Genomic DNA, 14,015 nt, shown 5'->3' on the forward strand with positions numbered 1-14,015 from the left:
CTAGCTTCTCTTAACCCCCTTGTAATTCAAACCATAAATATACTGTAACCCGACACATGTTTCCAACTCTAAGAAGAGAAAAACTAATTTCACATTGACACTACTCAGCGGAGAAAAACAGCAACAACTTGCTTTCATATAGAAAACTGTTCTTCCTGGAATTTAAAACAAGTTGCAATTCTCCTTAGAAAATGGCAACAAATTGAGTGAGATGGATACAATTAGTGACTGACTCTACTGTCTGCTGTACTGTAGGATCTAGTCAGTCTTTGGAAGTTGCTGAAACCTTCCAAGGTGGATGAACCATCGAGGCGTGTGAGGAGCCTGAGCTGAGTGGCGTGCAGAGCTGTGGAGATAAGGTATCATCCTGGATAGATGAGATGGGATAGATGAGAACTTTGAGCTGGATGGAGCATGGCACAAAATATAACATGTTAATATTTAACTTGTCCAGTGAGACAGGTTCTTCATTTCCACAAATGTTCTTATTTATAATTCAAACTTGTTCCTTCTTGCAAGCAAGATCAGTCATTACACCTCCATCAGTGCATTACCTGTTGTTCAACTTGTTATGTGTTCTCAGCTATCAGGAGCAGTACAAGAGCAAGTCATCTATATCTAAAGAAGGGTTATAAAGAAGTTTTATTAAAAACATAATCATTTTTTTTCCAGCGTTTTTGTAGCAAGGTGTTCGTCGGTGCTTCATTCCTCGACTGCAAGGACCGTCTGGATGTGGAATCTTTCAATAAAATCTGTATGGCCGACTTCTGCAACTCTGCAGATGACAGCTTCTCCCTCCTCTGCAAAACCGTCTCAGAGTACTCCAGAGAGTGTATCCACGCTGGTGGCAAGCCCCAGCAATGGAGGAATGAACGTTTTTGCTGTAAGGGTGCTTATTTCTAATCTGCTAATTTGCTAACGGCTTGATTGTCTCTGGTACAGCAAGATTTACGTGTTTGTCTCTACAGACAAGGAATGTCCATATAACATGACATTCTTGGAGTGTAGCAGTGCATGTCCCGACACCTGCTCCACCCCTCAGGCCAGCCAGACATGTGACAGCCACTGCCATGATGGCTGCAGCTGCCCTGCCGGTATCCACACACATTTCATACATACATGATAATACCATATGTAAGAAAATGCAATCTAACATGTCACACACAAAATAAGCCTGACAATGAAGATTGTCATGTCCCTCCTCCCCCTCAGGAAAAGTGTTTGATGACATCAGTAACACTGGCTGTATTGTACAGTCTCAGTGTGCATGTCTGCACAACAACAAAGTGTACCAGTCAGGAGAGTCGTACAATCACAGCTGCAGATCCTGGTGAGAGGAGAACTACATTTAACTTCATTGAGTCAATTCAATTTTCAATTCAATTTTCATTGAATCGCTTTCACTTCAAAATGCTGATCCCTCAATTGACCAAAGATTGATATGAACAAAATGTTGACAATGAGTACAATTAGGGTCTTTTCCTTTATTTCCTTTAATATAGATAAGCAAGAACCAAACATTTATTAAAAGTAGGCCGCACCATAAAACCTGCTGGACGTTCAATGGTCCTTCATTCGTAAGACAACATTTAAGTGATGTACAACATGAATTTGGTCAAATGTGAGAGGCGGAACCTTATTTGGACACTGAACGTGTGAAGAAGAGGAATTAATTTCGGAATGTTTTGAAATATATGACTTACAACTAAAGTAAATAATAGCACTCTGCCGATATCTAGAGTTTGTTCAAAGCATTAATGTCACACCTTTGTCGACTTACACCAACTGTTACTTTAATATAAAGTAAGGCCCTACATTTCCTCCCTATTCACCGTTGATGTGGATAAATGTTAATTTTAGGTTTCGGTCATTGTTAATTTGTTTGTTTTGTTTCTCTAACCGTTCCATAATTAGATTTGGCTGTAATGAAGCCGGCTTAACTCTGATTACTGAAAAAAAGTGGAGCATTGTAAAATAGTTCTCCATATATTTAAAAAACTGTTGCTTAATCATGTTGAGATAACTTTAGGGAATTTAATTGTGATGACATGATAACACTGCTGAAATAATACTGTGTGTGTGTGTGTGTGTACTGACAGTGAGTGTCAGGGTGGTAAGTGGAAATGCAGTGAAGAGAACTGCCCAGGAACCTGCTCTGTGGAGGGAGGAGCTCACATCAACACCTTTGATGGAAAAGTCTACACCTTCCATGGGGACTGCTCCTACATTCTGGCTAAGGTAGACACTGTCATCAGGAACACTGCTTCTCTACTGCCACATACACAACAGGGTTACACCTTATACACACAACCCTCTCTACATGGCATGCACCATGCTATACAGTAACAACAGAGAAATCTCAGTGTGTCCTGAACCAGATTGGTGTTTGTTGTTGGTGATGAGCTTTGTTTCTTATGTGTGTTGCAGCACGCTGATGGCTCCCTATTCACTTTGCTGGTGGACCTGCTCAAGTGTGGTAAATCTGAAAAACATACCTGCCTCAAGGCTGTGACACTGTCCTTATACAACAATTCTGTGGTAAGCTCCAGGCACAAGAACACGTGCACATACACACAGTCGTGTCTCCATGACTCCTGAAGACAATACATTGACTTACATTGATTTCCTGGAGACTTTCTCCAACCATAACCATAGTTACCCTCAACCCTATCGTAAGCTTGACCTAAACTTAACCTTAAAACCTTAAAAATGTCTTCAATGATTTTTATAATGTGGCTTGCTTCTCCAGAAAGAGGAAAAGACAAGTCCCCATAATGTGACTGTGTAAACAGATTTAGGTCCCCACAACATAAGTAATACCTGGAACACACAAGCACACAAGCACACACACACACACACACACACACACACACACACACACACACACACACACACACACACACACACACTGCCCACTTACCCACTTACCCTAAACCCTAAACTTAACTATCACAAGTAAATGTATAACCCCAAGTCTTACTTAACCCTAACCTAGAGTTCAGTCAGACAACTCATGTTTACATTTTTTTTGCAACAGTAGAACAGGTTAGTGTTTGACGTCTATGCTCCAACTTAATCACTCCCCCAGATATGATTACACAGATATGATGGGAGTGATGAGCAAATACTTGTAACCCCCCTCATCGGATCCTACAGGTGGATGTAGCAATACTGCAGCAGCAGTGCAAGCTAAGGGGGTGTAGAGAAAATTCTCTCTGCTTAAATAGACCACCTAATAAGGTGGGTGTGTATTATAGATGGTTGTGGAGAGTGGGGTATGTCACGTGGTGTGTGTCACATGATTGGAGCAGCGCAGCTCGAGTTGGCTGCCTGAACTAGCTCACAGGCGTCGCTCCACTGTGTACACACCCTTCCACACACGCTAGTAATTATGCAGTCAGGAAACACACTGGTGAACAGATCCAGGTCGAATGCAGGTACTTCAATATTATCTATACACAGTCTGAAAAGAGAGTGGGATCACAGTTTTGCAAGTGATGGCTTAACTGATATATCTCAGTTGTCCAATCCTCATCTACAAGGTACACCAAGCAAGTTTAACTTAGCAAAGCTTTAAACAGACACCATCATTACCGTTGGACTAATGTTTGATGTAAACTCAAATGTGTCTTTCCACAAACAGGTTGTTAAAATTCAGGAGTCCGGGCAGGTCTTTGTAAACAACATCCCTTCTCAGCTTCCACTTTTCACACGTGAGTTACTTTAAATCATACCAGAGTTGTTGTTTTTTAAGAGTCATTTGTGGGGGCTCTATTCTACTTTCTTGAGTGCGGAAAAAAGATTATACCACGCTTTAAGAGTCTATGAATTTAGGAGACACAGTAATTATATTCAAATATCTTTGAATGACTGGACAAGTTGCTGTAAATCTGAGATTTTCAATGTCTCTCGACTACTGCAGCGGATCTGGGTGTCTTCAAGCCATCATCCTTCTACATGGTTATAAGCACTAAATTGGGCTTACAAATAATGGTCCAGCTGGTGCCTCTGATGCAGGTCTTCATTACAGCTAATCCTTCGCTCAAAGGAACAACCTCTGGTAGGACTTCATTTTATTATAAAAAGCTTCCTCCACATTTTTCTTTAAGGTTTAATGGGTACTTATAATGCCTCTCTTCGTTTTTGTCATACATATATCTATATTATTTACAATGTCAGATGTCCACATTACATTTTCATACAATGAGGAAAACAATAGTAATGTGTGTAATAAATCCTCAGCCATCACATTTGGTCATACACTCAATGCAAAGGTTGTTCTCCCATAACAGTCTACTGAAGTATTAAGAAAGGTGTTTAATGCACTGAGGGCACAGATGACATCTGATCACTCACATCACTTTCTGGGGTGGCCACATTCTTCTTTCTGATTAAACACTAATGTGTTGTTAGCCACACTGAAGGCCCACTTACTCAGCTGATGTCTCTGACCTGCTACGGTTTTATAATCAACCAAATGTATTTTTACACTTGGCCACCAACACACTTTCTAAATTAAGAAAAAAAAATTGATTTTCTTTTTCTTTCTAAATGAGTGAATCTTATTTTGGCGAGCTGCATGCAGCACCTTAATGTATCCAGAATAAGTATAACCCCCTTAATCTGCTTTTTTACCAGTATTTACAAATGTCAATCAACCACTTAAATTTAGAAACTAACAGTGGAAAAGTGTATATGTTTGTTATACTTCACCCATATTTTCATATGGGTTAATGTTTGTGTTTGTGTAAATCTGTGATTTTATCCATTAGGATTGTGTGGGAACTTCAATGACAAGGTGACTGATGACTTCAAGGTGATGAGCGGGCTGGTGGAGGGCACCGCTGCAGCCTTTGCCAACACGTGGAAAACCAGAGCCAGCTGCAAAGACATGAAAACAACTTTTGGACACCCCTGTAGCAATGGCATCAACAAGGGTATAGCTCTCTTTACATGCTTTGTCATGGCACATCATATATTGGTTATCACATCATATTTTATTAAGCCATGCCATGCCATACAATGCTATATTTTAGAGTTACTCATGTCATTTTCAGGAATATGATGTTATTTAACAACTTCATTTCTGGATGTTTCTGTGTCTCAGAGAGTTGCGATACAAGTTACCAATTTAGCTGGATCCTGGAGTGTTCACATCTGTCTTTAAAACACCTGATTGCATGGGTGTCAGTCTGCACAAATTAGATGATCAGATAACTAACCGTACCCTTGTTCATGTGTCTGTGCCCACAATGTCTCCTCACAGAACTGCATGTATGACAGCTGTAACTGTGACCAAAGTGAGGTCTGCATGTGTGCTGCAATCTCCTCATACGTCTATGCCTGTTCAGCGGCAGGAATCCACCTGACTGGCTGGAGGTCGACCATCTGTGGTGAGCGAAACCACGAGGGCTCCTTTGTTTTACTGTGGCAATTACTTTTGTAATAATCTTTTGTGATGATCATTTAATGTAGGGTCCATCTGAGACCTGGAGGACTCACCTGCACTTTATGCTCTAACTGTTCTCTTTTATCTCATTTATAATAACATGAAATTTAAGACTGCATGAAAAGAAATATAATTAATCTCCTGAACTCTTTTCTCTCCTATAGGCAAATTCAGTGAATGTTGTCCAGCAGGAACAGTATATGCCTATATGCATGACCAGCTGCATGCGTATGTGCCGCTCCTAGGCCAGACTGATTACTCCTGCCAGGTCAGCGTCCCCACAGTGGACGGCTGTGGCTGTAATGAGGGAACCTACTTGAATGAGGAGAGGAAGTGTGTGACCAGGTCTGTCCCTGTTATGATAAAGATTCCATTATTCCTGCTAAACAGACTATCACCATAGAGGAACACACATGGTAAGTACAGAGGGCAGTGGTGCCAACAGTTGAGCTTTAAGCAGTCACTAACAACAGTGTGTTTTATAGGTAACAATTACCAGAGGCAGCTGGTCAATAGGGGGCGTTAGGGCGCTGCCCCACCATTCTTATCATGAGGAAGAATCACATACAGCCACATTTTATAACGGCTAAGACTGAAAATAATATATGTGTGTATATGAAATGAACGATATATTTAGTGTGTAACATGTATAATGTGAAATTAAAAAATAAAAAAGGTTGTACATTGTCTAAAGTAAGGGATGGGTGACGTATTGCAGTTCGCTCCTCTTCAATACAAGAGATAGGAGCCTTTGGGGCGCAGGAGAAATGCGCCCAGAGGGAAATAAAAAGAACTCTGAAAGTTTGTGCTGGGATGTGCTCAGTTTTACACTATTTGTCACGATGCGCTGTGGAATACAATAAGTCGCCCATGTAGGGTAAAAAATATGTAATTTCACATTCGAACAGCAATACAAAATGTATTATATAGTGGACTATATAGTGATTAGTGAGTGATTTCAGACACTAACTCTGTTTTCCACGTCCTCTCATACCTGTACTAACAGCTCCTGCAGACAAGGAATTCTCAGCTGCCCAGGAGGAGCACCTCTATGTAGGTTTGCACATGTGGACCCTTCAATCCCTGTAATTCAGATCACAGATATTAGCATTTATTGAATTCAGCGATTGACTCCTACAATCTATTTGTGAATGAAATAATGACCGATAGCTAAAAAGGCATTCTTTTCAAGATCATGAAATCTCCATGCAATAATGAAGCTATTTATGCTGAATTAGAGGAAATTGTTGAAGGAATTACACACAAGACAACTGGAAATTTTGACATGATCATAAGTCTGTTATAATGCAAATAAAGCTCATTTGAATTTGTTATTTACTACACAGCCATATGTACTTCCCCCATGGTATATTTCAACTGCTCCGAGGCTCAACCCGGGACTCCTGGTATTGAGTGTCAAAAGAGCTGCAGCACTCTGGACATGGCTTGTGTAAGTACAGCTCAACACATATACACACTCACACATGTCAAACATTTAGACACACATGGACATATGCAGATCCTGTTTGCTGACTCCCTCTTTTTGCTCTCTCATCTAAATATAGATCAGTACAGGCTGTCTGTCAGGCTGCATGTGCCCTGATGGCCAGGTGTCAGATGGATTAGGTGGCTGTATCAAGGAATCCAAATGTCCATGTGTGCACAACGGAAAGATCTACCAGCCTCAAGACACACTGACGGTCGACTGCAACACCTGGTCTGTACAGTGCTTTACATACATACCATAATACTATGTACCTGTATGGGAATACACACATTAAATATCTCTCTCCCAGAGCTTATGAACTACAGGGATTTGAGATTCAGAAGAAATGACACCAGTCAAGATATAAAATACATTACATATATTATTCATATAGAAAATATGTGTCTGTAAAAAACAACAGACATAATATTGCAAAAGAAAAGTGTGTAATCTAACACATACATAGATCTCCTGTATTATGTAAGACTCATGAGTCATGTTAGGTTTTTCGTAATAAAACCATGACTTTTCTCCTTGGTTCAAACTTTCATTATTACTTAGTATAATAATAAAGCCTATAATATAACTAAATATATACTTCTTATACAGAACTTGGTATTTTACTTAACAATACACATTCAAAAAATTGGAGGCTTTGTGACAAGTTTGCAATTCACCAATTGACATACAGTGTATCTAAGATATTAAAAATTGATTTAAAAGAAGTATCCACCCTATCTGTGATATCACTTACATATTTAACATTTAAAACTTCTTAATTTGGATTGATAAAATAACACACCTATAATATTGATGGTGTAATTGTTTACTAAATAATTACTGATAATTTTACTGTAGATGTCTGTATCTTCTTCCCATCCTTTTTATCTTGGATATTTTCAGTTTTTACCCAGTTCTAAAACGTTATGTATTCCTTTAATTACATTAGTTCATGGTTTGTACGTGGAGACATGTAACCCATGTGAGTCTGGTTGTCCATATTTAAACTGTACACCCTCAAAGAAGTTAATTTTTTGAATTTATTAACCACAAAATAGTATTTGAATTCTTTCAGACCATTTTTTGTCTTGAAACCAAATTGATTTATCAGATCATTGTTCTTCTCTGGGGACCATGTGATGCATCAATTTTGTGAGGTAAAGAATGGTACAACATAGAGTGACAGGTTCCCTCTGGTGTGTTGTGATGGTGAGCTGATAACCTAGTTCTGGTTTGGTGCCATGCAGACCTCATCTTAGTGAAATGTGTTGTTGTCCAGCATTAGTTGTCCTGTGAGGGAGATCTACTTAGAAAGGCAGCCCTATCTTTTTTTAACTGACTCCCCCTACAACCAGTTAGGACGAACCTTGCTCAAAGGTATGTGACAAAATAAGGACACCACACATAGTCTTTAAATAACAAAAAAAAGTTTTAATTAACTAAATAGCATTAATGCAGTAAGTGTGTGCGTGTGTCAGTCTGTCAGTGAAAGAGTGACAGAAACTTGCAGGTCTTCTTCATGGCCTTCTGAGGCCAGCATGGTCAGTTGTGTTGAGCCCTAAAACAAAGAACACACAATTTAAACAAAGGGCCAAGTTAGGGTTACTGTACCTCTGAGGCCGAAAACTGTGCTCAAACAGACAATGGAAAATAGTTTTGTAAATACTGCTCAAAAATTATTTGGTGCTAAATATAAATGATCAATGAGTCTAAACATATTTTCCACAATCTAATGTTCACATATATCAAAATAGTTGCTTGATTTGGTGCGATCGAGAGGTGGTGAGAGTGCATTTGTTCTCATTGTACTCAAATCTGCACCAAGATTGTTGTATTCTTAACTCAAGAAAAATGAACTATGGTAATGACAGATACTTGCTGATGATTCCTTGTAAAATAAGTTCTCCTAAAACATGCCCTACATTGCTGTAAAAAAATGCAGTTTCTGTAATTTTCCTCTGCAGGTTTACATGACTGAACGTTTGTCTCTGTTGTTTGTTTGTCTCCACAGCTATTGCACTGAAAGGAAGTTCAAATGTACCGAAAAATTGTGTGATTCTGTATGTGGGATCTATGGAGATGGCCACTACGTCACATTTGATGATAAGAGGTTTGACTTCAGTGGACAGTGTGGATACACACTCCTCCAGGTAAAGTGGCAGATGGGTAGATAAGCAGAAGTTAAAGTTGAAATCCTTTAGATGTTAGCTCTGTTGAATTTAGCATCAAACCTAATCATAGCAGCAGCAAAATATAATTTAATACAGCAGCAACATTTTCATGGGCAACTACTTTCTCTCAAACATACAACATATGAGCTGCTCAGTCCTTTTCGTCAGTACCTGCAATACTTTAAATGGATGTGCCACTACCAATAACAGCTACTATTTAGACAGATATGTAGAGAATCTAAATACACTGAGTAGCTTTTGTAACTTAAACAATGGTTTCCAGTAATTGTATTACACATCTGTGCTTTACTCAGGACTTCTGTGGTACTGGTCAGAGCAACGGAAGCTTCAGAATCATCACTGAGAATGTTCCATGTGGAACCACAGGAACTACCTGTTCCAAGACCATCAAGATCTTCCTGGGGGTAAACAACCTTAACACACGTGTGCATGTGCATGTTCTGCCTCAAACACTAGATCACAACCTTAACCACTAGGGTTAAGCTAGGACTATGGATGAAATTCTAGCAGGCAGTTTCTTCCCAGGTTTCAGGAACATGGGTCAGAGTTACAGGGAAACATTTTTTTTAATTATCTATTAAGATATGATTACATCTTGAACGTCAACTTACTGTTGCAGTAATAACTGCATGTTTGATACCCACAGGATAATGAATTCCAACTTAAAGATGAGAACTTCCAGGTGATAAAGGGCAGCAGCAAAGTGTTCCCTGCTCAGATACACAAGATGGGTATTTACCTAGTGGTAACGATCAAGGCAGGACTCGTGCTCATGTGGGACCAGAAGACCAGTCTTTTCATTAAACTCAGCCCAGATTTCAAGGTAAGTCAACAAGTCTATGTTACAACTAGCTTTTGCAAAAGTTAAAGTTACTTAAACAAATTCTATTCAGTCTGGCTTATTGTCAGGATACATGAAAATCTTCATGGACCTATCGGGTCATGTGATTTAAAAAAGCAACTTTTGTCATATTTTTGACAGTGCATTTTAAGAGGACAGTATGGTAAGTAATGCAGAAATATCTTCAGAGCAGGATATTTGCGACAAAGAGCTAAGTAAATTTGGACTTGACAAACTGCTCAGAAAAACATATTTAAAGTTTAAAGTTGTACGTTTTTAATATGTACCTAGCCTCAAGAGAAAATTGACCACTTCAACTTTGAATGAGCTTAAATCATTTTTTTATTAAGAATTGGGCTTAAATTCTCTGTGTACATTTTATAACGTTTTTACACAGATGATCCATGGGGTTGAAGAATATTATGCACAAGAGTTCCAGCCCTTTATAAAGTGGACAGTAATGGCACCAAATGAAAATGTCACACACAGTGACAACAAACAGATCACATTCTATCATATAGCAGTAAATGTCATTGGTTCCTCCCTCCCAGGGTCAAGTCTGCGGTTTGTGTGGAAACTATGATGGCAACAGCAGGAATGACTTCACCACAAGCTCTCAGGGGACCGTGGCCGATGTTCTCGAATTTGGTAACAGTTGGAGGGTTTCCTCCAGCTGCCCCAGCGCCCAACTAATCAGTGATCCCTGTTCCTCAAACGGCTACCGGGCAACCTGGTCCCAGAAAAAATGTAGCATCATCACCAGTGTCACCTTCCAGAACTGTCATTCACAGGTAACCAGGGTGATAACAAACATACTTTATAGTATAGATTTGCACATACACAAAACTATTATAATGTATGGGACAGTTTGAGTGGTCATCAAGACTAGAAAGAGTTAAATAAAAAACAGAACCTTTACCATTTTACAAATTGTATTGTTCCTTTGCAATATTGGGTCTAAATACTCTTTGCTTATTGTGTTGGTCAGGCAGGTGGTCTGCCAATCTAGCTGCAATATAAAAAATAAAAAAATTGGTCCATAGCACGGTATCTTAGAAACTATATGCTTGACTGTCAAGTATTTGGACTGGACATTTACTGTCCCTAGTAGATGATTCCATATGATTTTGGTGATTTCTGACATTCTACACCACCATCACCCCAGTATTTCTACTGGTAAGATACTGGTGACACTGCTGCTAATAATAATGTTAGCATATTTTAACATTTAACGTTTTTGTTACCCTGCACTTTTTTTGCTTAACATTAAAGTATTGTGTATTCAAGGTTGACCCTGGACCATACTTTGATTCTTGTGTGAGAGACTCTTGTGCTTGTGACACCGGTGGGGACTGTGAATGTCTCTGCACTGCTGTGGCTGCCTATGCCAAAGCTTGTAATGAAGCTGGAGCGTGTGTTAAATGGAGAACTCCAAAAGTGTGCCGTAAGTTTGGTCACCATTACACCAGAACATTTTGAACTACAGGATTTAAGGATTTAGGGGCACTCTTGGGTGCTAAAAAGAAACCTTAAATTGTGTGTTTATCCAAAAAATAAATAAATATATTTGTCATATTAAGTGTCACAAGCTAAGCTAATGCTCATTTTGTCTTACAGCTATTTTCTGTGACTACTATAATGCTCCTGATGGTTGTGAGTGGCACTACAGGCCTTGTGGAGCTGCCATGAAGACATGCCGAAATCCATCAGGAAACTGTTCGAACCTCATCACTGCCCTGGAAGGTGCATTAGACAGATCTCTTGGCATAAATCTTGACTTGACACTTCTTGATTAGATTTGTTTGACTCTTTGATTGGGCAACTGTGGCTCAAGTGGACAGGCAAGTTTCATACTCAGAGGGTTGGTGGTGTGATCCCCAGCTCCTACTGTAATTACAGTATATCCTAAGGGTAAGGTGTCCTTAGTCAAGAGACTGGGCCTACAGCTGTTCCCAACGGGTAAAGGGAGCACTTTAGATGGCGCCTCCAATTAGGTTTGAATAGATTTATATGTTATACAATGGAAAGCGTTTAGAGTGATCACGTTTGCCAAATTGATCACTATAAGCGGGTGACTACTAAAACCGAATGGCATAGCTTCTGTATGAACACACACAAACACTAACTTTTCTCTCTCTCTCTCTCTTGCTGACTCGCCAACATACACACACCGACATCATCTCAGCTGTCCCAAGCTTTTTGATCCATATAAATGGTTGATCACTGTATCCGTCCTATATCTACTGTAATTGCTTTGCAGGCTGCTATCCACATTGTCCTCCAAACCAGCCATACTTTGATGAAGACACCATGAAGTGTGTTAAATGGAACCAGTGTGGTTGCTATGATGATAGAGGTACCCATTACAGCGTTGGAGATGAGGCTCCATCAAACAACTGTTACACTTGGTACGTCTCATACACTTGGAATGATTAATCTCAGTTCTTCGATGGCCTTCCTACGCAAAATGAAAACAAAAGCAGAATATCTCCCAGTGAAAAACATCATACAGTTTTGCCACAAATCTCTGTGTGAAAGGGAGACTCTGGGTAAACTCCATAGCTAATTGTCGAGATTTACCTGGAGATCATGCCTGAGTAAGGCAATGATGGGTGTGCAAGAGGCCACTATCTCACTTCAAATCATTCAGGTCAGATTTTACTGACGGAAAGAACACATAGAAAAAACAACCTGGAATGGCTATCAAGGATAAAATAAATATACTTTCTACCTTCTTTCATTACACAGTTTAACAAAAATGTTGGAGGATATGAATAGAAAATTACCAAGAATTGTCCAAGTGGACAAATATGACAGATGCATTGCAGACCTGTTGTAAAGAAATTTCGTGGAACATGACTGAATTTTAATGGTGACTTTATGATCACTGTTTAAATTCCTGTCCCTGGTACAATATTGATTGTAGAAATAGTTTCTGAGTGGCCCGCAGATTCATACAATTTTGCAATTGTGGACACCAAGTGCATTTTCCAGTTGCCTAAAGGTCATTATATCATGCTGTGAAAAGTTGTCTTTATCAGCCATGGTATAATAACTTGAATTGTGTGTCTCCACTGAGTTCGCTTTTGATAGAGAGAAATAATAATCAATTTTTGATGAACGTGAGAAAGCTGAAGAGCTGTTAACTATGACAATACAGTACACATGTAACCTGCGACTTTAAGTAGTATTTACAATTGTTTTCATATTTTTTTGTTCTGTCACAATTTTTCGTATTTTATAATCTGGATAACTTTCCTCCAAAATGACACATAAACCCATTACACCAACAAATAGGAGTGGCTTGAGCAGTATTTAGAGGGTCAATTGAACATCAACCAATTTATGCTAAAAATTTACATTTTGAGATATGCAGGCCTTGTTAATGAAATGGTATGATTTATAATTTGGACCCAAAAGTTTGCAGTTTGTGCATGATATGTCAAAAAGCAATGAAATGGCATCTGTTTCCCTCTGTTCCAAAGCTCCTGTAAGGTTTCCGGAATGTCATGCAGCTACAACATGAGCTGTAAGTACACATTACAGCATATACACACATGCACATACCCCGGGAACCTTACAATGATATTGCATAGCAAGATGATACTCTTGTTTTGCAGCCTGTACATGCTTCGTAAACGGAAAATACTACGGATATGGGGAAACCATCTACAGCACGACGGATGGGCTAGGAAACTGCATTACAGCTATGTGTGGGGCCAACGGGACTGTAAATAGGAAAGTCAACCCTTGCTTAACGACCACCACACCTGGCCCTACATCAACGCCCTTTACGTTCAGCACAGGTGGAACAACGACAGGTATTACTATCTACGCAGCTTAGCGAATACATTTAACTGCTATTTAATTATTTTGTTTTAGTATATACAAAAAATTAACATATAAAGAAAAAGTATATAGTATTTAACATTCTTTAATAGTCATACAATAGGTGTGCATATAAATATACATTGTAAAAAAAAATAACTTCCACTTAAAAAATGTCTTATTCTATCACAGTTGGACCAACAATATCAACAACAGAAA

At 39.1% G+C, this 14,015-nt stretch overlaps 1 protein-coding gene across 1 annotated transcript; it reads left to right on the forward strand.

The window, feature by feature from the left end:
* Positions 1 to 302: 302 nt before the first annotated feature.
* LOC118109275 (mucin-5B) lies at positions 303 to 14,014 on the forward strand (the record flags this gene model as incomplete). Its single annotated transcript, XM_047340287.1, has 24 exons — positions 303 to 359; positions 673 to 883; positions 969 to 1,094; positions 1,213 to 1,330; positions 2,100 to 2,238; positions 2,428 to 2,538; positions 3,644 to 3,713; positions 3,923 to 4,060; positions 4,773 to 5,050; positions 5,267 to 5,393; positions 5,778 to 5,865; positions 6,456 to 6,502; positions 6,796 to 6,899; positions 7,015 to 7,166; positions 8,947 to 9,085; positions 9,421 to 9,531; positions 9,774 to 9,950; positions 10,520 to 10,759; positions 11,256 to 11,412; positions 11,586 to 11,711; positions 12,229 to 12,376; positions 13,454 to 13,497; positions 13,589 to 13,789; positions 13,989 to 14,014. Coding segments are annotated over exons 2-24 (2,994 nt in total), but the record flags the coding sequence as incomplete, so codon positions are not given.
* Position 14,015: the final 1 nt, after the last annotated feature.

Source organism: Hippoglossus stenolepis, chromosome 1 (assembly GCF_022539355.2).
Source record: "Hippoglossus stenolepis isolate QCI-W04-F060 chromosome 1, HSTE1.2, whole genome shotgun sequence".
NCBI classification, from domain to species: Eukaryota; Metazoa; Chordata; class Actinopteri; order Pleuronectiformes; family Pleuronectidae; genus Hippoglossus; species Hippoglossus stenolepis.